Below are 26,235 nucleotides of genomic sequence, written 5' to 3' on the forward strand. Positions count from 1 at the left end.
TACGTCCACAGAGAAACACGCAGGACACGGTGAGGCCGGTGGGCCGCTGATACAAAGCAGCATGGGCAGGTGGGCCCCTCCAATATGAAGCAGTGGGGGCAGGTGGGCCCCTCATGGAAAGGTGGCATCTGAGAGACACCTGCATGTGCCAAGAGAGTCAGCCATGGAGACGGGCAGGAACCCTCCCGACGGCCCAGCGCGTGCAGGGTCACTAGAAGGCAGGCAGGCAGGCTGGAGGGCAGTGGGCAAGGGTGTGAAGAGGAGATGAGACCCAGACAAACTTGGACCGCCTGTCTAAGTGAAGAGAGAGACTTAGGAGGGCTGTGAGGATGTTCTCGTGGGACTGCTGTACGCCATGTCAAGGCTGTCCTGTGAAGGGACTGGGGGGCAGTACCAAGGGGTCCTGCCAGTCTCTTGCAGTGACCCAGGCAGGAATGGAGAGATGTTCTGGTCACGGGGGCACAGAGGTTGGTCAGGTTGTGAGGAGGTCAGGCCAGTAGAGTTTCTGAACAGAGAAAAAAGGGGGTCATGCATGACTGTGTGGTTTCCTGCCTGAGCAACTCGAAGCATCAGCTGAAATGGGGGAGGCTGAAAGGCAGGATGATGAGCAGTGCAAGGTGAGTGAAGGAGACAAGGATTTCAGTTTGAGCATACTGCACTCCAAAAGTCTTACTTGATTCCATGTGGAGATGTTACATGGGCAGGTGGATATCTGAGTCTTTAGTGTGCGAGAAGTTTGGACTAGAAATCGAATGGGGACATTGCTGGCATCAAAATGGTGCTACCGTCTCAGGTCAGAAGTGAGCACAGAGGATGGAGAAGGCAGGCCCTGGACCGACAGGGGTGATGGGTCACAGAGAGACCAGAGGGAAGGGCAGAAACCAGTGCAGGCAGCCTCCCAAATTCATGAAACTCAGCTGCTTCCAAACAGGAAAAGACCTGCCTCATTTATCTGACTACCCACCTGAAAATCCTGTGATGTGTCTTAAGAAAATATCTTAAGAACCATACTGGGTAGCATCGCTCCCTATATAGTCACATATTTGCCCTTATCCTTATTAAGGACGGGCTAATATCTTCACAGAAGAGGGTCTCCTAGGTAACCTGCCAATTCTTACATAGCAAGAATTCTAGGGTTTTTTTTTTTTTTTTTTTTTTTTTTTGAGCCAGAGTCTCGCTCTGTCCCCCAGGCTGGAGTGCAATGGTGCAATCTCTGGTCACTGCAACCTCCACCTCCTGGGTTCAAGTAAGTCTCACGCCTCAGCCTCCTGAGTAGCTGGGATTACAGGTGCCTGCCACTGTGCCCAGCTAATTTTTGTATTTTGAGTAGAGACGAGGTTTCGCCGTGTTGACCTCAGGTGATTCACCTGCCTCGGCCTCCCAAAGTGCTGGGATTACAGGTATGAACCACTGTGCCCAGCCAAGAATTTTATAAATAATGAGGTGCTATTAATAATATTTACTGGGGAACTGGACTAAAAAATGCTCAGAAACATGTGGTTAAGATCAATATTAATACTCAAAATAATTATCTTTTAAAGAAAGAAACTCTCTGAATTATTTCTATGGAACAAAAACCTTATTGCAAGCATTATTTTACTGTTCATGTGTCACAGAATTCTTCATAGTATAAGAAATTCTCTTTGGGCCTGTAGAGCTGGCTGGTATCTTCAATGCCTCAGGTCAGCACTTGCTCAATGCTGAGCAAGTATTTGCTGAATGAATATCTCACACTAAGGTGACTCTGCTCAGTAACTTCCAGCTACACCTATGTACACCAAAACACACAAAGAAGTAGGGAGAAAAATGTATACTTTTAAAATCTTTGTTTCATGTAAGAAAAAAAAAATGCAAAGCTCAGAAAATATGCCTTCCAATCACTAAGGAGGAGAGGTGTTTTTAAGAAAGGTTCCTCTCTAAGGCATTATTGCCACTGTGCTAAACTGAGGGGGGGAAAGGAAAAGGGGACTATTATTTAGCGAAAAGGCCATTAAAGTCAAACCTTGATTCACGGGTTTTAAATATACTGTCTGATATTGGCTTTTGTCTTTAGAAGTTGACTAGAATTTGTCTTCAAGTTTATATAAATATATCAGAGTCTAACTGTCTTTATCTAATTGATAAAGACACCACACACAAGCATAATGGGCCCTAAATGATGTGCCAAACTTCCCCAACATGACAATCAACACTTTGAGTTTACAACAGACCATGACCTCAAGTATTTCTCAGCAGACTGATAAATTGGCATGGCTGATCAACTGAATTAAAATCCACGTTATATTATTAAAGAAAACACAGAATACACACATGTTCACTGGAAATCTCTTACTCTACCAATAGACAGTTATATCTTAACTGGCAAATAATGTCAATACCCTTTCAACTGAGTTTATAACAATTGAAGGTTTAAAATCTATGTCTAATGTGAAAAAAAAGAAATAGATTACTCATTGCAAAATTTATTTCATTTGCTCATGTATTTATGACTACGTAAGAATACACGGAATCAATTTATGACTGAAACTGAGAAAAGGTCAAAACCATAAACAAACAGTAACACTTAAAATTAACGGAGAAAAGCAAAGAATAACTAAATCTAGGAACATTCAAAGGCATGCTTCTAAAGTGTCAGGGACTCCATCTCCTGATGGAGGACACCCCTAAGGAGAACTGGATCTACTGAAAACATAAAACAGCCACCACTGAAAGAAAAGAAAATCAAGACAGGAAAAAAGCACCAAAGGGAAAGAAACAAGAACATACCAAATCTAGAACAGAGATTGCTGGCATAGCAGTCTGCTGCAGGTAACAGAGAAAGAAAAAAAAAAGAAAGATGAAGTGTGGAAAAAAAAGTTAGGTTTAGACCTGTAATCTGCCATCGGCATATTTTCTCACTATCATGCGTCATCTGTGTTTCGATAACTTGATGAGAAAGGTAAAGAACTGCACACTAACTTCTGTATTCAGAAACAGAAAAATGCCCACATGGTATTAAATGAGTTTCATCATTAAGATACATAGAAAATAAAAAACAGCAAAATTTCCCTTAACTTTCTTATTTGGAGACTAAGATACTAATTGTAACAGAACTACTAAGCAAAAAACAAATATTTTTTACTAAATTTTCATGAGAAACTTTCCAAATATCACAGTTCATACTAAAAGGCTTTGAAATATTCAGTGTTTTAACCCATTTGGAAAAGCTCTGAGAGACCTTTCAATGAAAGTTGAGTCCTCACAGAAAAGGACACTTCCAGAAATACTACAAGGCTAACTGTTCATTACTGTCAGGATACAGTTATAACAATAAGAAATGCTAACACTGTTGACTCATTTTGCCATACACAACAGTTGTATATTCAGAGTTGAAAATGCAGTGAAGGAAAAGACATCCTTTCATCTTTTGGGGTGTGGGCGACACAAGGCCGTGCACGTCCTTAGGTTACTAATGAATCCATCTGAGTGCACCACGAGCGACACTGGCCAGAGCAGAAGAGCATGCACCTGGCACCAGCAGGCCCAGCACCTTCCAGAGAGCTTCGATGGGGAGGGGCATTCACTCCAAGAATCCTGAACAGGGAATGCATAGTACTTTTAAAGTACTGTATTTTTTAAGCTACTTTTAAAGTAAAATAGCTAAGGGGCTGGTTTTTCAAATAAAACCGCGCTTACAGTAAACACAGCTACTCATCAGGAAGTTTACTACTGATGACTTGAAAAATACTAATAAAAATAGTAGTAAAACAATGTAATAATTCACACTTTGGCCTCATTTAAGAAACTTAAGTGTCTAAGGGATTCAAGCTGAATTTTGGGCAAAGTTTTATATATATACACATTTTGGCTGAGATGTATACATTAAGAAGTATGCGTGAGGGAGACTTTTCAGGAAAAATTCACAGAGCAAATCGAAAAAGAATCACACACTACTTCTAGGGATCTAAGGACTCACAAATTATTATCTAAGGTTAAATTTCATTGTGAGGTAGAAAGATTAAAATGTCTGACCTAATAGCCCCTGGTAGAGCTTTACCATAAACTACATAAAAAACAGTTGAAATTAGAAACAGAATCCAGAAGATAAAAAGAACATGGTTCTGGATATCTTTTCTCAGAATATTGCACACAGTTTAAAAAAGAAAAAAGTCACTAAAACTCATGAACACAAAATGGTCAATAGCATTCTCTATAAATTAATATTAATAAATGCCCAAATTAACAGCAGTAAATGCCTCTTACCAGTTCTCTTTATAGAGTAACAAGGTATTGCTTTTATCTAAAATTTTTGCATAACAATTTAAGGTGTTAAACGAATTTAAATTTTACTTTTGTGAATTTATTTAAAACAAAAATCATTTTCATACTATAGAGAAATAAGAATAAAATCAGTTCTCAATAGCTTTATGCTACAATTGGAATATAACTGTTTATTACCTTAACAAATGCTTGCTTCATCAACAGTACAACTACTGTGAAGATTCTATTTTTGGTAATGACTGTAAATGTAATGATCTGAACAGTTTCATTTGTTAACCACCACAAAATGCGGACAAGACCAGGGGCCAGTCAGTGATCAGCCCTATGTTTCTGTAAATAAAGTTTTATTGGCACAGAGACACACCCATGTGTTTACTTGTGTCTGTGGCTGCTTTCCTGCTACAACAGCAGAGCTAGGGGTTGCCAGAGTCCACATGGCCTGCAAAGCCTAAAGTATCAATCTGGCCCTGGAAGAAAAATTTTGCCTACCCCGATCAAGATTATTACTGGTCATTAACAAATACTTGTTTTCTCAACTGGAAGTGTTAAGGAAAAGGATAATTATGAGTTTGCTAATGAAAACAATCAAGTTCCATTTGAATTGTATTTAATACTTGTCAAAGCACGTCTCAAAAAATTTAGCCTTACAGCCCTGACTCATTTCTCTACAACATCAGCCAAGAGTAACACAGAGAATAAAATAGTATAAGCCTAGGGGCCCTTTTAATCCTTATCATGATGGGGGGGGAGGTCTAGCTATCCCCATGGGAAACACGTAGAAGGTGAAATAGGGACCACAGATGGGTACAGCCAAAGCACTCTCCCCTTTACCCTCGCTCTTCGTTCAGCCTCCAGGCGCTGCATGATGAGCATGGTATCCACATCGTCGTCCTCCTCCTCCTCGTCATCTTCGTCCTTCTGCTTCGACTCCTGTAGTCTCTTCTGGAACTGCCACTCCAGCATGAGCTTGCGCAGCCGGTCGCTCTCCTCGGCGCTGCGGTCTGGTTTGCTCTGGAGCTCCTGGATCTCCTTGCTCAGCATGTCCACGATGTGCATCTGCTGCTGCTTCTCCAGCTTCTCCTTGGCATCCCGCTTCCACGGGTCAGGGGACAGACTGTCCCCCGAGGAAAGCTCCTCTTTGCTGACTGTGATGTACTGCAAGTCCCTGCGCTCAATCGTGCGGGGCTGCTGCTGAGGCTGTAGCTCCCGAATGACTGTTTCCTGGGGCCGCTGGAGTGTGGAAGGCTTTTCGGGCTTCATCTGCTGTGTAGTCAGGGGAGAAAACGGAGCAGGGTTTAGGGACTGAGTGCGCATCTGGCCCAACTTCCTCTCCTGCTCTCTCCGCTTCCTCTCCCGCTCCTCCTCCAGGCGGGCCTTCTCTTTCTCATACCAACGCTGATGTTCTTCTCTCTTTTTCCGTTCGGCAGCAGCCACCTGCGCAGACGGCAGTCCTATCTGGTTGGTGGAAGGGGGTGGTGGGAGAGGCAAATCCATGGACATTCCATCGAAATCGCCGGCATAGTGGACGGGAGGTGGCGGGGGTGGCGGAGGCAGGTCTGTTCGGATTGGCTGGGAGACGGCCACAGGGGTGGCCGGTATTGCTGCCGGTGTTTTCCAACGGCCAGGGCCACTTTTGGTCAGTGTGGAAGCAGGGGTGACTGACTTAGAGGAATGGTTCAGGTGCTCTTGGCTAGATGTACTGGAGTCCAATGAGGAGCTCTGATTTATCCACATATCACTATCAGACTTTCTGTCCATAGCTGCCTCTATTCGATGCCGCTCAAGTTGGTAAGCTTTATCTTCTCGAAGTTCTTCTTGGGAACGTGTAACACGCTGGAAAAAGAAAAAGAACTATTATATTTTAGCCATTTACTAGAAATTACCAAATATCCACAGACATTTTATCTTCAGACAGAAGAAAAACTGTTAAATGAGTGTACAGAAAGAGACTGAGACTGCCCTACAAGGCTCATTGGCTAACGTGGAATAACGGTGAATTTATCTGTGTAAAGAGAAAAGCAGCCAAGCATGGTGGCTCAAGCCTACAATCCCAGCACTTTGGGAGGCTGAGGTGGGCGGACTGCTTGAGCCCAGGAGTTTGAGACCAGCCTGGGTAACACAGTCTCTGTCTCGACTAAAATTAAAAAGGAAAAGCTGCACTTTCTCTCTGCATTGAGGCCCTTTGGTGCCAGTGCCCATCCTCATCCTCCTCACCCTCCTGCAGTGCCCTGCACCATCTCCAGTGCAGGGACCAGACATGTGACTTGGACTTCAAAGCAATGAGTGTGTTTATTCATAATATGTAAAAATCAACAAGTATTTCTCTAATCACTATTACGAGTAATTATTAAATCTTAACCATTTAACTATCTGTGACTTTCTGCATTTTACAAGCTAAGGAATGGCTTTCTGGGCTCTGTGGCAGAGCTGTGCATAGTAATGCAAAGACATGTCCCACACATCTGAGACACATCCACTCCAACACCAGAAAGGTCTAAAATGTACTGGTATAAATTTGTTGAATACAAAGGTAGGGGTGCGTGTATGTATGTGTGTGTGTGAGAGAGAGACAGAGAAATGAGACACACACACACACAGAGAAAAAGAAGTGAGTACACTTTTTGCAAAGGGCTAGTCTAAAATCTGAGAAATGGCACATCTGAAAGGAGTCTACTCAGATAAACATGATCACTATGAGGTCTGAATCAAATATCTTTTTTCTGCCCTGTTAATGAATACAAATTAAAGATGTAAATCAGGAAAACAAATTATTTCCTTTTTCTTAAAAAGCAAACCAACAAAAAAGATGAAGTATCACTTCAACAAGCAGTAGTCTCACAGAAGAATGGAACATTTACTCCCAACATTTTGCTAGGACTTTACTTAGTACATAAAGAGTCTCATTACTGGGGTACCAAATCTACGGACTACATAAAAACAGAGACTGTGCACCTACCGCCACTCCCTGCTGCTGGAAGGGCTGACCTGAGTCACTTCTCTGCTCCCTTAAGACTTTGCACTGGCCCCGGCTGCTGGCTCGTACTCTCCACCTCCCCGCTTAAACCCCATCATAACTTTCCATTCCACACTCTGGCCTGCCGCACAGTTCCTCAATTCTCTCCTCTAGGTATTGTTTATCCATGTTGTGAGGTAGAAACAAGTAGCAGCTGTATACTATAAATGTGAAGACGTAATGCCAGGCCCACAGAACAGGAAATACTGTGCATAAAAATGGAATTCAATGTATGCACTACAAATTGGATTGTCTTGACATATGGAAAGCAGATTCTACTAAGTCCTAACAAAAAATACTAGAAGAACTAGGGCACAAAATTACTCAATTTTTAAAGAGAAATTTGGAGAAAGACACCTCCTCCCAGAGAACTCCAGCTTTTGGTGACAGAGTGTGTCCAAAACTCCCAAGACCGGGCTGTTGCAGGTGATCAGGCCCACCTAGGAGAACAGGATGGACCAGCACACCAGACAAAAGGCCAAGATGAAACCTCCTGACGGCCAACATCTGTGGCCTGAGAAGCATTTTCTTTCCTCAGAAAACAGGCTCCTCCTCATCTGTATCACAGCGTCTATCTCAGTGCAATCCTCTCTCCTCTGCCTACTGTTCTCATTCTTCAAGGCTCGGCTCAAATCCCATCTCAACTCTGAATTTAGTCTTTTCCAATCACTCTAAGAAGGCTGATCTTCAGAACTCCCAGAGCATTTGCGATCCAGAGCATGTATTTGTTACAAAGATCTAGACTGCACCTCTTTTTAAGCATACCTTTAATTTTTTCTCCCAATCTTTCACCATACAAACAGTTATCTTTCTAAAAAGAAAACCACATTTGGTAATGTTCCTAGCTTAACTACTCAGATTGGCATCTCCCATCTACTAATGTGGACAAAAATCCAAATTCCTTAGCTGTCATGTCAAGCCCTTCTGTCTGGCCCCGCCTATCTTCACTGCCTTAGATCTTGCCACCTCCTTCACCTCCACTCAGGGTTCCTGCTGAACTACTACACATCTCTGTGCACTTCCCTCCTCCTGGAAGGCCCTTCCGTGCACATGGCTGTGTCCAGGTTCTCGTTTGAGACTGAGAAGCTCCATCCCCTGCCGGGGCCTCTTCTCTCATAGCACTGACCATGCTGGGTCTGATGTGTCTGTCTCATTTCTCTGCCACATCATGAGCTCCCACAGGCAGGGCAGGGACAGCTCCTGATAGAGTGCAAAATATACCACGTGTGTTCTCATTTCTCACTTCTAGAATCAGTGAACTTTGTCTTAAAAATTATAAGGCCTTATATTCCTAACATTTTGTTAATCAAACATCAGAGAACAAATAATCCTTGTTCTTATTAAGTATTCTATCCTATCTCCTTTTTTCCTCAAACTTAACTACAAAACCATTAAGGAAAAAACAAAAGGCCAACAATGCTGTTCTATAGAAAATATTAATTGTGTCTCAGAACTCAGTGTTTACTCCTTGAGAGGTGAGAAAAGTGTGTGGAATCTTTGATTTCTAACCTGAATTGCAATACTGGAGTGATTACTATCTGTGTGCATATGTGGCTTTTCGTCATAATTTGGCCACTGGTTCTGAGGAGGAGCCATCCGATCTTGGGATTTGGAAGCTGGGAAGGTAAAATACTCTCTGGTGTACGTCTGAGTGGGGATGGGGTAGGCTTCAGGTCTAGGGGGAGGCGTCTGCTCCTGTAAAATGTGAAGAACAAAGAAAAGTGAGCTTTTTACAACCATACAGACTAACTTGATTTTCAATGATCTGTTTTAAAATTTTAAAAATAGTATATATGTTAAATACTGCATTAAAAATGTTTGATCCATACTGAGAATAAATAACATTTAATTTTGCCCAGACTTATTAATTTAAAACTGATTTACCTGACTAGTATATTAAAAATCAAAAGAGAAAACACTGCAAATTTAGAAATTATAATCAATGCTAATTCAGAGTAAAAATTGTACTAGATAACTGAGATGTCCCAAGGGAACCCTAAGTGTGGAAGTGCAGTAGAAGCCTTTTGCTTATCAATCAATCAGACCTCAGTGCAGAGGTTTCCAGTAGAGACAGATGTTATCTTCGCTGTTGTTCCAGAGGCATATGCACTTTTCCCTCCAGGACTAGGAGGCTGATCTGTTCAAGTTAGGGGGAAAAAAAAGTGTAATATTAAATAAACAACCTATATATAACATAAAATTTCCTTAAAGACCTCATTCATCTTCATTCTGCCAGTGAGTTATCTAGCATAGAGACGAAAAAAAAAATCAAGGCAGCTGAGAAATCAGGTCTTGTCATATCCACATCCATCTTTCAAATCATCACAGCCCAGAGCTACAAAAAAACCTTTGTAGCTCTGTGTATCAGGCCAGGGACTAGTAAACATTTTTGGTAACAGGCCAGAAAGTAAATACTTTAGGCTTTGTGAGCCTTTGTTTCCTGCTGATTATCTTTCTATTATTTCTTCTTCTCTTTGTTAACAACCCTTTAAAAATGTAAAAAATATTTTAGTTTCTCTTGGTAATTTACCAACCCCAAATAGAGATGTTATTAATGTATTTGCTTATGGGATCAACTGAATCTAAAGTCTCTCAATCTTAGTTTTTGTTAGAGAAATGTTACTTAATGATATCCCTTATGAAAACCATATCATAGTTAGCCAATGTTTGCAGAGAATAATTTTAATAATTAACAAACCACAAAGTGCCTACTCTCACTTCAGACTGTGACCATGAGTGTACTTAGGAAGCAAAAAAGTGTTACTCTTACTTGCTACGTTGGGGCTGGAACGGTGATCAGCTCTATTTTTCATCAGTCTGTCATCACCGGACAATTTCTTTGGTTCACTATATTCTGCCCAAGGCAGCTGAGGACTCTCAGGAGACCCATTTTGAGCGGAATTATTATAGAGTTCAAAGCCTTCACTCTTTGGTCGGGGTTTACCTGAGCCACGACGATCTGAAACTAGAATCAAAGCATATTCAATATCTCTTAAGATTTTATTTTCAACACCCTGATTATCATTAAAATTCCGTAAGAATTGTTCTTAGTATAAGAAATAAGGTGATTTTCCCTATAAAGGTCAATTCTTCCTACAGAATCACAAAACAGCTTTTAAGTAAATATACTGAGAATAAAGAAAATATTTTTACTTAATTGGTAATGATGGGAAGATGAACACTTTCAAAGCTTATTTTCTCGTTACCTGAAACTTCACTGTTTTAAGCAACAAATATAACCATTTTTAAAGTATCTTTTTAAAAAAAACTAAATAAAGATAAATATGCTTCCCTGACTTCGCAGAAAAATATCTGAACTTTTAATCGCCCAGTGTCACCGTTCTGAGCAGCCATCATGTGACATGAGCAGCTGTCACGTGACATGAGCCTTCTGCTCCTGATGGCCGCTTCTGTCAGTTCTCCTCCTTTTTGCTTGCTCACCCTGGTTTATCATCTACTGTTCACAGCTTCCCTCTGTGTGGTTTCTAACTCACATTCTAGTTTGCTTCTTTTAAATGACCACCAACTAAGAAATTAGACAATCAAGATGTTAAGCTCTATGTTCCATAAAAAGTAAAAAACACACTGAGCAAGGCAGACAACACCACACTAGGTTTTGCTGAGACGCCCCTTGGGTGGTGTGTGTTTGCTTCAATGAGCAGCAGGTCAGGTTCTCTGATGCCTTGGCTGTGGCTGTGATTTGTTACTATTAGGTACCAACTTGAGGTTCTGGGTTGTGAGGTTTCAGCCATAAAGGCCATATTTAGAAGTCTATGTATACATTTAACAAGGTGTGCTATGAATCAAAATGGTTTTCTCCTGTTGTGTCTGAACTAATTAAAAGCCCTAAATTTGTATTGATTTTATCCTGAGATTCTTTTTGACATAGCTATAAAACCACAGTTCCAAAAAATAAATTATTTAAATAAAAGATTTTTAAGCAAATTACAATCATGCACCAAATAAGCCCATTTTGGTCAATGATGAACCACATCCATGACAGTGGTCTCCTAAGATTATAACGGAGCTGAAAAATCCCTATCTTCTAATGATCTTAGCTAGTGCAAAGTTGTAGTGCAATGATTCCTCGTGTTTATGGTCACGCCAGACTGTACTGATAGCTGTATACGAGTATAGCTCATACAATTATACATGGTATATAATACTTGAAAATGTAATATGCAACTGGGTTGCTGGTTTATATATTTTACTATACTATACTTTTTATTGTTATTTTAGAGTGTGCTCCCTTTACTTATAAAAAGAGTTAATGGTCAAGTAGCCCCAGGCAGGTCCGTCAGGAAGCCTTCCAGACAATGGCATCGTCACCACAGGAGCTGATGGCTCCACGGCATGTCACTGCCCTGAAGACCTTCCCGTGGAACCAGATGTGGAGGTGGAAGACAGTGACACTAATGACCCTGACCCTGTGCAGGCTGAAGCTAATGTGTGTGCTTATGTACGAGATTTTAACCACAAAGACGAAAAGATAAATTAAAAAAAATAATTTAAAAATCACTTACAAAGTACAGAAAGAAAATACTTTGTACAGCTGTACAACATGCTTATGTTTTAAGCTAAGTGTTACCACAAAAGAGTCAAAAGTTTTTTTAAAATTTAAAATTTTATATAGTAAAAAAAGTTAGAGCAAGAGAAGGTTAATGTATTATTAAAGAAATACCTATGTATTTTTGTAAATTTAGTGTAGCTTAAGTGTACAGTGTTTATAAAGTCTACAGTAGTTATGGCCATGTCCTGGGCCTTCACATTCACTCACCACTCACTCGCAGATGCACCCAGAGCAACTTCCATCCTACAAGCCCCACTCAGGAGAAGTGGCCTTTGACGGGTCTAGCATCGTTACTCTTTTACACCTTTTATTTAACTCTAGTTTTTCTATGTTGAGCTATGTTCTCACTGAATTACAATGGCCTGCAGTATTCAGTACGGTGACATGCTGTGCAGGTCTACAGCCTAGGAGCAACAGGCTACACCATCTAGGTTCGTGTAGTACACTGTGATGTGTGCACAATGATGAGATAAACTAAGGATTAATTTTTCAGAATGGATCCCTCTTGCCAGGTGATGCATGACTGTATACAGAATGAGATCATCGTGCCTTAACTCAGCAAATGCAGGACTAAGGTAACTACTCATATACAAATAAATGCCTATTTCTTCAGTGAAGAACTGAAACACTTTAAATCCTGAGTCTGCCTATCAAAACTAAAAATCCTTTCATTCATTCTCTAGTTTTTTTCCCAGTTCATCTTTAACATGTCACATTCATTCTCTACTGAGCACCTACCATGTGCTGGGCCTACGGAAGCTCACCAGCAGTCAACCAGCCCTGTGGGGGCTCCTGGTGACAGGGAGGGGACCTGGTGACTCACAGTGTGGGTTCCAAGGTCAGAAGGCTCACATGGGAATCCCAGGCACTGTGCTGAAGCGCTCGCATTCTCAATTTCTTTATTTTTAAAACTGGGGCAACAGTAACACCACTACCTCCTCCATGGGGTTTTATGACTATTCAAAGAGTCCATGACTGTAGAACACTGTTTTACAGTTGGCCACTGTCTCCCTACTGGTCCTTACTTCTCTGCATCATGGGGGATGGCTGATTGAGAAGGGTGGCCAGACCGTGGTAGATGGCACCCTGCTTTGCTACTTCCAGTGTCACCACAGAGCTTGTTCTTGTCATGAGTTCTGCTGCCCTAGGAGAAGAAGATTACACATGTAAGAAAAATGAAAATGCAGTGCGGGCTCTGTCATGAATAGCTGTGATCACAGCAACTGAAAATCATGTTCCACAGCCTCATCTATTATTTTGAGTAATGGTTCTGACTTTCTTTACTTTTTTATTTTTTTTTTATTTTTTATGGTTCTGACTTTCAGACAGCTTACTCACTACCCATTTTCTCCTTTTAAAACTGACTGAAAATAGGCAAACACATCTCCTGTTATCGTATTAAGAATAGTAAGATAATATTCAGAAATTTGAAGAAGAGTGTGTTTCTTTCAAGTTTCAAAGAAACTGTGCTAGATTAAAATATATATTTATAATTTGATAAGTGAAATGTCATGTACACTAAAAAAGGTAAAGAGTAGTAGGAGCATGTTTTAGCATAGTTTTCATCTTCCAATTTCAACATTTAATGCAAAAATCACCTAAAAATGCTAATACTAAGCTTCAAGCAAATAAACCAATGATACCTTTCCTGAGAGAGTCCAACCAGACTTCGTCCATCCACGCTGAGGAGTTGATCACCTGCAGCTAGACGTCCGTCCTAGGCAAATCCACAGGTGTGTGCATGGATTAAGGGTGGAGAGCAGAGAGATGGAGGAAGAAAAGGTAATAATGAGTAGATAGCCTGTTTCTTCTTCCAACAAACACTGTGTAGTGTTACATAACTAAAAGTATCAGCAGAATCTCTCACATCATTTGCTGAACATATGACACACTGAAAATTTACTTTTTTTCAAAATGATACTGACCACATCTGCAGCACCTCCTTTCACAACCGACTTCACATAGATTCCTAGTTTATCTTGACCAGCACCCTATTGCAAAAACAAGGCAAAAACACTGCACTGAAAATATACTGTAAGAAATGCACTATGCAGGTAAGTAAAACAAAAATAAAACCACCCAACATGTACACAGGTAACTGCAACAAAGTCCTGGTTCTCATTTTTACATGAAAATCAGAATTATGAAAAATCAGTTATTCATGCATCAGCTAATGATGAGACTAAAATAGAGACTTGGAATCCTGAAGTTAATTTAAGAATAGTTCTGAACAGCCACAAGTGTAAGTGAATTAAGAACTACTTGCATGATATATACTATTAATCATTTTAATACAAAAAGCAACTTGGTACAGTATTTTTACATTTCACCATTTACCTATATCCTCCCTTATACCCTTGTTCTTTTCATACATATAGTTTAGGATTTTAAACGATAAAAAAACTTCTGTGGCTAACAGTAAGAGGCACTTAGTAAGAGAAAATCATACAGAAAATAATCAGTATTATAACTCATGTACTTTAACTGTAAATAAATGTCGAAGCAACAAGACCCAAATCACATAGAATTGATATATTATGAAAGAATAAAATTCTGTTAGATAGACTTAAGTATTATATACAATTACTTTCAGAATCACCAATATTCTACTTGGATATCATGACTATACTAAACCTAACCCTATAACAATAAAAATTTTGGGTAATTTATTGCAACTATCAAAGAAAGCAGTCCTATGTATGCAATCTTACTTAGATATTATGGACAATATTATACAACTGAGCATAATTCCTTAGGTCACAACGATTGAAGGCAAATACAAATCCATTTCAATCACTGCGAGGCACTGTATGGTAAGAGTAAAAATACACAAATGATTTAATTAAAACAGATTTTCTGTAACATCCTGGAACTATGTAATTTTCACTTGGAAACCACTTACATTTGTCTCCTTTAGTTAACAAGTTAAGTTTACGGAAGACAGCCTGACTGGCCAGCACTGTTGATCCTGACTCCCTTTATCCCCTTAGGGAAAAACAAAACAAAACAAAACAAAACAAAAACAAAACAAAACGCCTGTAGCAGGTCAAATTTTGTAAGCATAAAACCATCCATACATATCTCATTTTAAAAACAGTATAATATTTCTTAATTTAACAAAGCAACTCCATTTTGGAAAGCAGTATACTTCAAATTTCATGTGGTTACATTATCTGGGAACTAAGTTTATAAAAGTTCTACAGAAAGCAAAATCAAATATTCTCCTTTGCAGCTTTTGATCTGTATTTTCCATCTGTTCACCTCGATATCCCTCTGTGTCTATTCACACCTCTCTCCTGTGGATAGTTTCCACTTTCACCTCAATGCAAGTCTCCAGCCCAGTCCCAGATGCCTCACGGCCCACTTGCTATCTCCCTCTAGAAATCATTCAGCACAGTCCACAAACCACAACAGTCAAATATAACCTGTGGTCCTTGAACAGATCCTTTTGCCATAAAAGACATGATTGGGATAGTTGGCAAAGACTGAGCTTTTTATAAATTTACAATTTCAAAAATAAAAGATAAAATATACAGCAGGCACTCAATAAAGGGCAACTTTCTGAATTTTAGCATATCACTTAGCAAAATAATAATAAATATGCTTTTTGCCTCACTATATCTGTGACAATGCTGGGTTTCCTTGAATCTAGGGACCTAAGACACACTACGGAAAAATACTTCTAAGACATGGCACCCCCCTGACCGCCCCCATTTGTGAAATCAGGTAATCCCTCATAATCTAATTAACCGAATTTTTTTACACATTTCATAATTTTATGTGATTCATAAATAACCTTAATTCTATAGCTCGGCTGTTTAAATGACAATTTCATTCACTGAACAAATATCCACCGAGCGCCTGTATGGTCCTAAGCTCCATGTACACATCAATGAACAAAACAGACAAACACTCTTGCCATTTGGGAGCTTCTTCTATTCCTCAGCAGAGTTTATCTGTGGTCATTCACTAACAATTCTAGCTGGAGCACTGGAAGTCCTCCTTTTTCTTTTCCTGAAAATGATGCATGCCTATTCCCTTCCAGCTGGTACCCTAGGTCAGGTTTTTAAAAAGTCCTACAAGCACTACTTATTTTTTTCCTCTGCTTTCTACCTGACTACAGAAAAGCAATGATTACTCAACATCGGAATGTCAACTGTCAGTGAGAATGGGCACCTCACATTTTCACATGGCATTATCTTCTGGTTAATGTAATACTGACCTTGTAAAGACTAAAAATCATCCCTTTACTAAGATAACCAATTACTATCATCTCTGACAAGAAAAATGTTTAGCAATACTACTAGTAATACACCATTTTTAGTAACACTATTATAAACAAGGAAATATCAAATATATATTTTAAAACAATAAATCAAGCCTCCTTCCTCCATTTCTGATATGCTTTACATGATCACACTACAGACCAAAAAAATGGCAATTACTTAGACAAACTGTAATAACAAAACTCTGTTTTTAAAATCATAAAATAGAATAATATCAGAAAATGAGAACAGGACTGTTTCATTTCTTCCTAAAACCCAAGACCCTGCACATACAGTTGGAGCTGCCTGCCAGTCAGCTCTTCTGCCACTCCCAATTTTCATTTTTGGAAGATGTCTTTGTTCCAATTTCACAATAAACTTCAGTTTCGTGGCACCTGTTACTCCATGTTTCAACCTCTTCATTCAGAGCAGTAATCACATACCTGAGGGCAACCATTAGGCTCTTTTCCATCCTAGCCACCCTCCACAAGCAGACAGCCAACGTGCAAGCTGAACATGTGGACTCCATATGAACAGCACATGGCATTTAAAGAACCTGAAATCCTCTACCATTTTAAGGTAGGTAATTTAGGATACTATATGCAATGTGAAATTTAATGCCTAAATTTAAATCCTGAAGCAAAACTGATCATGTACTACTGATATTTGACTGCACTACCTATATTTAAATAGGTTGAAGTTTACATTATAAATTTCAAACAAATTCTGGCAAAATGAGGAAGCTCTCCTCATGACTGATCTTCTGGTCTCCCTACGTCCAATCATGTTTCCTGAAGCACAGCTCAGCTCACACTATCCTGACCAGACTCTTGTAACTGCCAGCTACTATAAAAATTCACAGTAGCTTCCTGCATGAGGTATTCACGGGTCCATGAACCACTCTTGTCATTCTCCACCCAAATCACCCCTCACCTCCTCCCATTCTATCTGACTCATGTTCATGACTTGGTTGATGTTCTCTCTACACCAACTGTCTTTCTGATGCAAGGTATATGCCCAAATGCTCTCCATCATTCACCTCCGAGACTCACCTGCCAGCCCACTCACCTTCCCAGTGTCAGGGAAGATATCATCTCTTCTTCACTTATGTTCTCATCACATTGGACTTTCTTTGTTCTCTTTGAGCAGTGAGTCATTGTGTCCTGCATTACAGCTACCTCTGCAAATGGCTCCTTCCTCCAACTCCATTAGAAGCTTCTTGAATATAAGGAGCTCTATCCCTTCCAGAAGAGCTTCTCAATTAGATTGACTTATAGTTTACTAACATTGATCAATAAGAAATTTGGTCAATTTCCTATTTTAAAAACCTAAGATGAGGAGGTCTGTAATCTTACAGAATGAATAGTAAGTTAAGAAGCAACTGATATGCCCATTATATATGGGTTAGCAACAAAACTTTGTAAAATTACTAGTTTAGAAAGATAGATACAAAGGCACTCAGGCTGTGGCACCCAATGTGCCCTTTTAGGAAGGGAACTCAAATCCATGACTGTCAGGAAAGACACCAATAAGATACATTCCATTTTCTTATATATTCAGAATGTATCTGAATTCTAAGTAATAACCACTTCTTTTAATTCCAAGTAAACTGAATTTATAAATATATCTGTTTGTCACAAAAAGAGGTTTTCATTTAAGGAAATAAGCATTCATGATAGGGCCGGGCATAGTGGCAGTCATCCCAACACTCTGGGAGGCTGTGGTGGGAGGACTGCTTGAAGCCAGGAGTTCACGACCAGCCTGGGCAACATGGTGAGATCCTGTCTCTATAAAAAAAATTTAAAAAGCATTCATGATTATTAGAGACCTCAATTCAAAACACCCATGAAAATCTACAAGGTCTATTCAAGGTTGGTCATAAAAATGGAATCTGATTAAAAGTCAAGACAATGCATAATGAAACATATTTTGAAAACACTCTTAGACACAGGAAGACAGAACAATGTGCAAGTAAAGAATATGGATCTGGATAACGTAAGAGGTATCCACATTTTGGTTGGCATTTGGGCCTCCACTTCACGGACTGCTCTGCGTCACGAACGTTTCTGCGGACACATTCCCCATCCACTGACTCTGCACCTTCTGCACACACTCCTTTCCTGCAGACCCACTGGCCCTGTCCACATGCCCTTCCCTCCTATCACCTCTGGTTATTTGGATCCTACTTCTACTTCAGGTGCAGCTCACAGTCATAAACTGGTCATAAAAATTCTAACTACAACTGCTGTATGGAGACATTACAGTTCTACTGGTAATTATCTCAGCAAAACAAAATTAGAGATGACTACCCAGAGATGAAAGAACTCTAGGAAATGTCTATTTGTATCACATCAATATGGGCAATTACCTTCAACCCAAACCACCACAATCTCTGTCCAACTACAAGGTGTCCACTTGTCCAAGGTTTCTCAATCTGGCCATGGCAGTGCAGGCCTGGAATGTGCATCCTGACTGGGGGAAGAACAGAGTAAAGAAGCTCTGCTGCATCCCTGCCTCAGCTGCTGGTCAGATGCCTCAGCAAACTGTCATCTGTCGAGCCATAACAATCCCTTAACATTATGGAGCTCTCACTACCTACCCCACTTTATTTGAAGAAATGAGAACTGTACTGCCTATGGTTAAAAAAACTGTATGGAACAATTTATTAATTTAAGAAATATTAAACTACTTAATTTAGGTTTTATTTCTAAACAATAATGCACTATTTATGTAGTCTATTAAGGTTGAACTCAAAATTTATTAAAATAATGTCTTTATTTATTTTTATTATTATACTTTAAGTTCTAGGGTACATGTGCACAACGTGCAGGTTTGTTACATATGTACACATGTGCCATGTTGGTGTGCTGCACCCATTAACTCGTCATTTACATTAGGTATATCTCCTAATGCTATCCCTCCCCCCTCCCCACAATAGGCCCCGGTGTGTGATGTTCCCCTTCCTGTGTCCAAGTGATCTCATTGTTCAATTCCCACCTATGAGTGAGAACATGCAGTGTTTGGTTTTCTGTTCTTGCGATAGTTTGCTGAGAATGACGGTTTCCAGCTGCATCCATATCCCTACAAAGGACACAAACTCTTCCTTTTTTATGGCCGCATAGTATTCCATGGTGTATATGTGCCACATTGTCACTGATGGACATTTGGGTTGATTCCAAGTCTTTGCTATTGTGAATAGTGCTGCTATAAACATACATGTGCATGTGTCTTTATAGCCGCATGATTTATAATCCTTTGGGCATATACCCAGTAATGGGATGGCTGTGTCAAATGGTATTTCTAGTTCTAGATCCTTGAGGAATTGCCACACTGTTTTCCACAATGGTGCACACACAATTAAAATTCATTTTATGGTAATTCTATTTCTTTTCCAACTAAGAAAGAACAGCCAGGCCTAGAAGCTCTATGTTCTTTGCTGCTGTGTATCAGCATATAGAACATTCAAGTGCAAGCTATGTAATTACCAACCAAAAACAATCACAGAAATGTAGAAACAGTTCCAAGAATACTAGTGAAATGGTATTAAACACTTGTGCTGTTCAGTATGGCAGTCGGCAGGCCACAGGTGGTGACAGAGCACTGAAAATGTGGCTCATGCAAACTGAAATATGGAAGTGCAGAGACTGAGTATGGAAAAAAGAATGTGAACTATCTCACTGATGATTTTTATACTGACTACATGTTGACATAACATTTCTGATGTATTAGATAATATAAAATATGGTATTAAAATTAACTTCTCTTTTTAAAAAAACACAGCTAGTAGAAAACTGGAAATTCCCCATGTGACTCATATATTTCTATCGGACAGCGTTGCACTAATAATGTAGATGTTCACTGTATGTTTGGTATGAGTAATGACAGGTACTAGCAACACATTTACAATTACGCAGATAATACGGCAAAAACAAGATTTTACCATACTACAATATATATGCTAACATTACACACCCTGGTTAGAAAAGCAAAAGAGCCATTAAAATTGAGAACACAGTATTATAGATAAATCCAGAAAGGCTAAATAGTTTTAAGGATTACTTGCTTAAAGGTACCTAAATATGGTATTTGAAAAGATATTATTGCATTTTAGTCCATTTATTCTTTGCAAAACTAAAAGAATAATCATAATTATTCAGGATTACTCATTCCTCATTTAACAAATCAGTTCCTTTAAAGAAAAGTTGGGGCAGAGGTCTTCTGAAAAGCAGTTACAGATTCAAAAGGCATCAGAAATTACAAATTTCATTCCGTACAATTTTGGAATTTAATTAACCAAACTTAAATACCAGAGGTAAATTTTTAAACGTACTTTCCCCCGTCTGGAGGCCCCTGAGAGAACATCTGCAGTACAGCATCCAAACTGCCATGTTCAGCATTTGTGCCCTTCAACATAATTTCAGCATATTAGAGAACACCCAATGTGGAGCACACACTGGCAGCAGATTTAGATCTTGTATCCTTTTTTAAAAAAGGCAAAAAGGAAACACAAAGATCACTGCCTGTTTGATCTTAACATTTTAATCCTAAAATGCCTCTTGAAACTGCCTTTCTTTCCATTAAAAAGGAAAGAAGAGGGTTTGAGAGGGGGGTGGGACTAATGAGGGAGAGGAGAGACAAGGAGGACACAAAAAGGACGAACCGAAGCTGTATCTGAAATTTACCTGTAGGATGAGGTACAAGACAGAATGGCAGTAAATGAACAAAAAGTTATCAAAAATTATAGTAAAAGACAGAAATAACTCAGTTGCTATACATTCAACTTTCCCTAGAACTGAGAAAGAGCACGCACCTATAAGTTGCTTTGTGCATCCGATGAGAAATGGCCACAGGGAAAAGACTGCTCCCCAAATGTCTTCTCTAATTCTTTTACTGCACCTTTTCAGAAGAGGTTTTATAGAAGTGTAGGTCGTCTCCCCACACGCACAGGGAGGCTCGGTCAGGCGGAGCCTAGGCTTCAAACATTCCAGTAGCACACCCTGAGTGCGTGTGGGAGTACAACGTGATAAACAGCATAAAGACATCATTAAAACATAATCCAAAGGAAAAAAAAAAAAAGAGCAGGAGGAAGAAAGATATGCTGGCCAAATCATCAATTCAACCCTATTGTTCTCAGGTAAGAAAACCTAGCCTGGGTTCTCTGGCTGGTGATTTTAGAACAATAAGTGGCTGGAATGACCTCAGAGCCCAGAAATATTTCAGTCATCAGGCATGCTTCAGTTGACACCCTGCCCACTTGCTGCTTTCCTCGGGGTTTTTCAATTGCTTTATTTCTAGTTGAGTAAGTAAATCCAGGCTTGGGTTTTAAAAACATTCTAAAGATCTCTCTTATTGGATAGGAATTACCTTAATTTTGAAATAATCAGTTCTAAAATTCACTTTGTATATGAATTCTACATTCAGCAACCTTGAAAGTCCATGGTAAGTTACCTCCAGCAGGTTTGGCGCTGTGAGCAAGGTAACTAAGCTTGATATCTATGAGCAAGGCTGTAGTTCCAGCTCTGGTTTTCGGTTATGCTTTTTGTATAAAATACAAACCCAACACACCACATCCATCTCGTCCCTCTCCATAAAATGAAGGGAACGAAGGTGGCCCCACAGATGGGATGCAGGAGGCCCATAAACCCAGAAAGACCACACATATGCAGGGTGTGTGAATTTCACTAGGGCGGAGAAACTCTTCTTAGCCTCGCAAAGTGGTGTGCGACTCATCAGATTTTCAGGCACGAGAGACCACTGGAGGCGACCCTGACACTCCTGACAAAGCTCCCCAGAGCCCTGGCCTGCGCAGGGGATGGGTCTAGATCACTTTAGATTCCACTGAGAGAGATGGGGCAACCCCGGGGCAGTCTGAACCTCTGGGTTACCCCACAGCCAATATCCTACATCCAGGTAAACTCTACAAATTATCATCATTTTCTATAATGGCTCTCTAGAGGATTAACATTTTATGTTCCTATTATGTTATTTTAATGTTGTACTTGAATTATTTCAGTCAACCCAAGAAATCAGCACTTAGGCCAAAATTATAAACTAGGTAAAAATAATATTCTTTTATATCATTTACTATTTTGCTTTTGGCACAAAAATGTATTGTTTCCAAATTCATAAGAAGCCATGAAGGGCACTGTGTCACTTCATACAACTTAGTGGAAAGATGTTTCTGGTAAGCACAATAGGAACTCTGGGACTGACTTTAAAAAGGAACCCGGAATTTCCTGACTTCACTTGTTCGACTAGGTGTTTCCCACGTGGTCATAATTAGACCACTGAAGAACACAAGAGAAGGTCTCAGTCTTCAAAGGACCAAATTACAGTTTACGTGATAAACTGACTCTAAACAGTGAGAAGGCATGTTAATAAACAGTCCTTACCCTCTCATTTTTAGGGCATAGGAATCTTGTTTTAAGCTAAGATTTTAAGATTTTAAAACTTTAAATCAGTACACTGTCTAAAAGCATAAACTCGAACATACTTAACGCATTAATTAACCATTGAGTTTTAAATAAAATAGCAAAATATCCTAAGCACTTTTAAAAGTGTCATTTTTATGTTCACTTTTAGAAAAAACGGGTTTTAGAGAAAGGCTGTAGTTAAAACCACCTAATGGGGCCAAAAATAGGTTACATCATGGATATTCTTGTCCATGTCTTCAGCAAGTTACACAGTGGCAGTTATCATATTTAAAGCAACCTTCACCATATTATACCCAGCAGGATGAAATATGGCTGTTTTCTTAAATAAGAAGCATATAGAAGGCTTACGTTTTTATGAAGTTTAAGAATTTGCAGCACAAAAATAGCAAAAAAAAATCTGAGTGTGTAATTACAAGCTACATTAAATAGTTGTTGCTTCATGAGCAAGTTAATTATTGACAGGTTTAAACAAGTTATACTGAAAGAAAAAGCATTCTTTCAAGACCACAGTGTGCACAAGAACACCGACAACTGCCCCCTGAAGAAACTCACCACTGACTGTATTCTTCCAACAACAGAGAACCACATTTTCATTTCCGGGACCACAACAACTTCGTGAACTGAAAATCAACCGTCTATTCTCTCAGTTTTCAACAGCAACCGAGACAGCTGGTTTTTCAAGACCGGGATCGCCACATTCTGCGCTGGATGCTATGACCCTGTATGGCATTTATCAACACGACCTAGAACCAACGCAATATTCAGACTCTTACGTAACCAGTCCACGCTGACTGCTATTTACTTTGTACTTTTAAACTTTAAAAAGAGTTAGAAAAATAAAAATGAGGGAATTGTTTGTAATTTTAAAATCCACATTAAACAGGAAGCATCATGTCCCGCAGATGAGCAAGAAGTAGCCTGCTGATCGTCCCCAAAAGCAATGTTTTAAAAAGTAAACTGCATACCCACAGTGCTTCCAAATCATCTGGATTTCATAAAACTTAACCACCATGTGGAAGGCGAGTCAGCGAACTTAACATCAAAACATGGTTCAGGGTTACAGCAGCTAAGCCATAGACCAATTTAGAAAAGGAAAAAAGACCAGGCCAAATACAAAAACCACACAGCTTATAGAAAACAACAAAAGCACACAAATGACTATGGGTAAAATTTAACCACACAAGTCTATAGGCTCCTCTGCAGAAAAAAACCATATACCACACACTCATGAGACTAACAAGAATACAAACAGCAGGTGATTATCCAGTACCAGGCTCAACATGCCTGACACAGCTTCTCTCTCTGAAGAGCTGAGGTAACCATAACTATTACTGCTACGTTAAAGGCAACGAAACTAAGACTTTGAGAGGCAGTGCCATGTGCTCCGTGCTCCAAGGCTGCCAGTGGCAGGAGCAGAATGTGCACAGCAGCAGCGTGACTGCAGATCCCAGACATGAACAGAAACCCACAGGACGCCGCCACACCAACAGGCTCAGTAAGACGCAGGGCAGAGCTAATGGCGAAATTTCCCTGTATACTGCCCTGCCCTGCACTCAGAACACTCCCCTGAAATCTCAAAAGTAAGTCCACTCTATTGTAATAATTTATGCAGACTCACAGACCTATCAACTATACAGTGTCATCTCAGTAGTGTGTATGTATTAGATGACTTTCCAAGTACCAGAAATTTACAAGTAAACTAGAAAAGAATGGACTATATTTAGTAATCCAGTATGCCAGGGAACTGCTAGATTCATTTCTCTCATTTCAAGAAAAGGCGTCAACAGATGCTTCATTTCTGAAAATGGTACACTGTCCAATTAATAGTCCATTTTCTTTATTTCCTTCAGATCATCTACATGCTGACATCCAAATTTTATCTCTAGCTCTAACCTTCTGAGTTTCACTATCCAACTATCTACTAGATAATCTATTCACTCACCTGAACAGGCATCCCACATCTCCAGTGTGACATGTTCAAAGCTGAACTCCTGATGCCACCACGCCTGCCCCCTTCAGTTTCCCTGCCTTCATAAATCACACCTCCATGTGTCCAGCTGCTCAAGACAGAATCAAGATTCATCTGGATACTTCCCTCTTTCATCCACTAATGCAACTCACAAGCCAATCCAAAAACTGCCATTCAACAAGTATGTATTAGTACCTACCATAACCAGAAACTGTCAACCCTTCGATAGTGGACAAGAGAAGATGCTTGCCTTAACAGGGTGTCTGTTCCAGAACACCTTCGTCCTCTGCACACACAATAAACCATCCCGTCATCTCCACTGCCATGTCCCTACTGTAAGCCTCCACAACCTCTCATCTGGAAAGCTAGTACAACTTACTTATTAGTTTCTGGTTATACTTCTGAGCGGCTCTAATCCATGTTCCAGAATTGTAAAAATAAACTTTAAAAACTGCACTCTAATCATATCATGCCTCATTTAAACCTCAAGGGTCCTTATCTCACCTATAATAAAATCCTCAGCGGGGCACGGTGGCTCAAGCCTGTAATCCCAGCACTTTGGGAGGCTGAGACGGGAGGATCACGAGGTCAGGAGATTGAGACCATCCTGGCTAACACGGTGAAACCCCGTCTCTACTAAAAGATACAAAAAACTAGCCGGGCGACGAGGCAGGCGCTTGTAGTCCCAGCTACTTGGGAGGCTGAGACAGGAGAATGGTGTGAACCCGGGAGGCGGAGCTTGCAGTGAGCTGAGATCCGGCCACTGCACTCCAGCCTGGGCGGCAGAGCAAGACTCCGTCTCAAAAAAAATAAAATAAAATAAAATAAAATCCTCAGCTCCGTCCAGACCCACCATCACAAGGCCTTTCTTTATAAAGTTTTATTGGAACACAGCCACGCTATGCCACAAACTGCCCTGTGGCTGCCATGATAGCAGAATTACTCAGGGCAACAGATTCCACATGGCCTGCAAAGTAGAAAATCGCCACAGTCTGGCCCCTTGCAGAAAAAGCTTGCTGACACTGTACTCTATGATCTGGTCCTATCTGCCTCTCCACACGCCCCACATGGCTTCCCCTGACAGCCCAAACTCGGCTGACCCTGTGTACATGGCCCGCTGCCATCCTTGACCTCGCTAACAGTGACTCAACCTTCAAGTTCAGCACTGACTTCCACTCTGGAGCGCAGTTTAGACATTCTGCAAACAGCCATGGATAATGACCATCGATCATATAATTCCTCACTCATATTTGTCTGTCTCATTCTTCAAGTGGTCAAGGGGCAAGTGCTAATAAAGTGACTAAGATCACAGACATCTTGGCAAGAGAAGAAAACTTTCATCACTAGGTAAAAAACAACTTTCATGAACGTCAAATCCACACTTAGTTTCACTAAATCTATTTTATAAGCTGATGAATTAATTTTATTACTATTATTATGAGACAGGGTCTTGCTCTGTTACCTGGGCCGGGATGCAATGATGAGAAAACAGCTCACCACAGCCTCAGCCTCCTGAGCTCAAACCAGCCTCCTGCCTCAGCCTCCAGCGTAACTGGCCTACAGGCGCACACCACCACACTGAGCATACTTTTTGATTTTTTTGTAGAAATGGGGTCTCACCTTGCTGCCTGGACTGGTCTCGAACTCCTGGGCTCAAGTGATCCTCCTGCCTCGGCCTAAACCCAACTGCTGGAATTATAGGCATAAGCCATGGCTCCTGGCCA

General features: G+C 40.2%; 1 protein-coding gene across 7 annotated transcripts in view; it reads right to left on the reverse strand.

The window, feature by feature from the left end:
- MLLT4 (myeloid/lymphoid or mixed-lineage leukemia (trithorax homolog, Drosophila); translocated to, 4) overlaps positions 1-26,235 on the reverse strand; it is a 140,161-nt gene that overhangs the window by 14,055 nt on the left and 99,871 nt on the right. For 4 of the 7 annotated variants that reach the window (XM_011934932.1, XM_011934936.1, XM_011934935.1 and 1 more), the window contains 7 exons: positions 13,769-13,834; positions 13,487-13,560; positions 12,869-12,987; positions 10,044-10,238; positions 9,319-9,410; positions 8,783-8,968; positions 5,092-6,093 (listed from right to left, as the gene is read on the reverse strand). In XM_011934932.1, coding sequence (XP_011790322.1) covers positions 5,092-6,093; positions 8,783-8,968; positions 9,319-9,410; positions 10,044-10,238; positions 12,869-12,987; positions 13,487-13,560; positions 13,769-13,834 — 1,734 coding nt within the window. Of the gene's footprint in view, positions 1-2,766; positions 2,803-5,016; positions 6,094-8,782; positions 8,969-9,318; positions 9,411-10,043; positions 10,239-12,868; positions 12,988-13,486; positions 13,561-13,768; positions 13,835-26,235 lie in introns of those variants that run through there. The other 3 variants (XM_011934938.1, XM_011934937.1, XM_011934939.1) reach the window with 3 other exon arrangements.

The sequence above is a fragment of the Colobus angolensis genome, unplaced genomic scaffold (genome assembly GCF_000951035.1).
Source record: "Colobus angolensis palliatus isolate OR3802 unplaced genomic scaffold, Cang.pa_1.0 Scaffold14, whole genome shotgun sequence".
Taxonomy (NCBI): Eukaryota; Metazoa; Chordata; class Mammalia; order Primates; family Cercopithecidae; genus Colobus; species Colobus angolensis.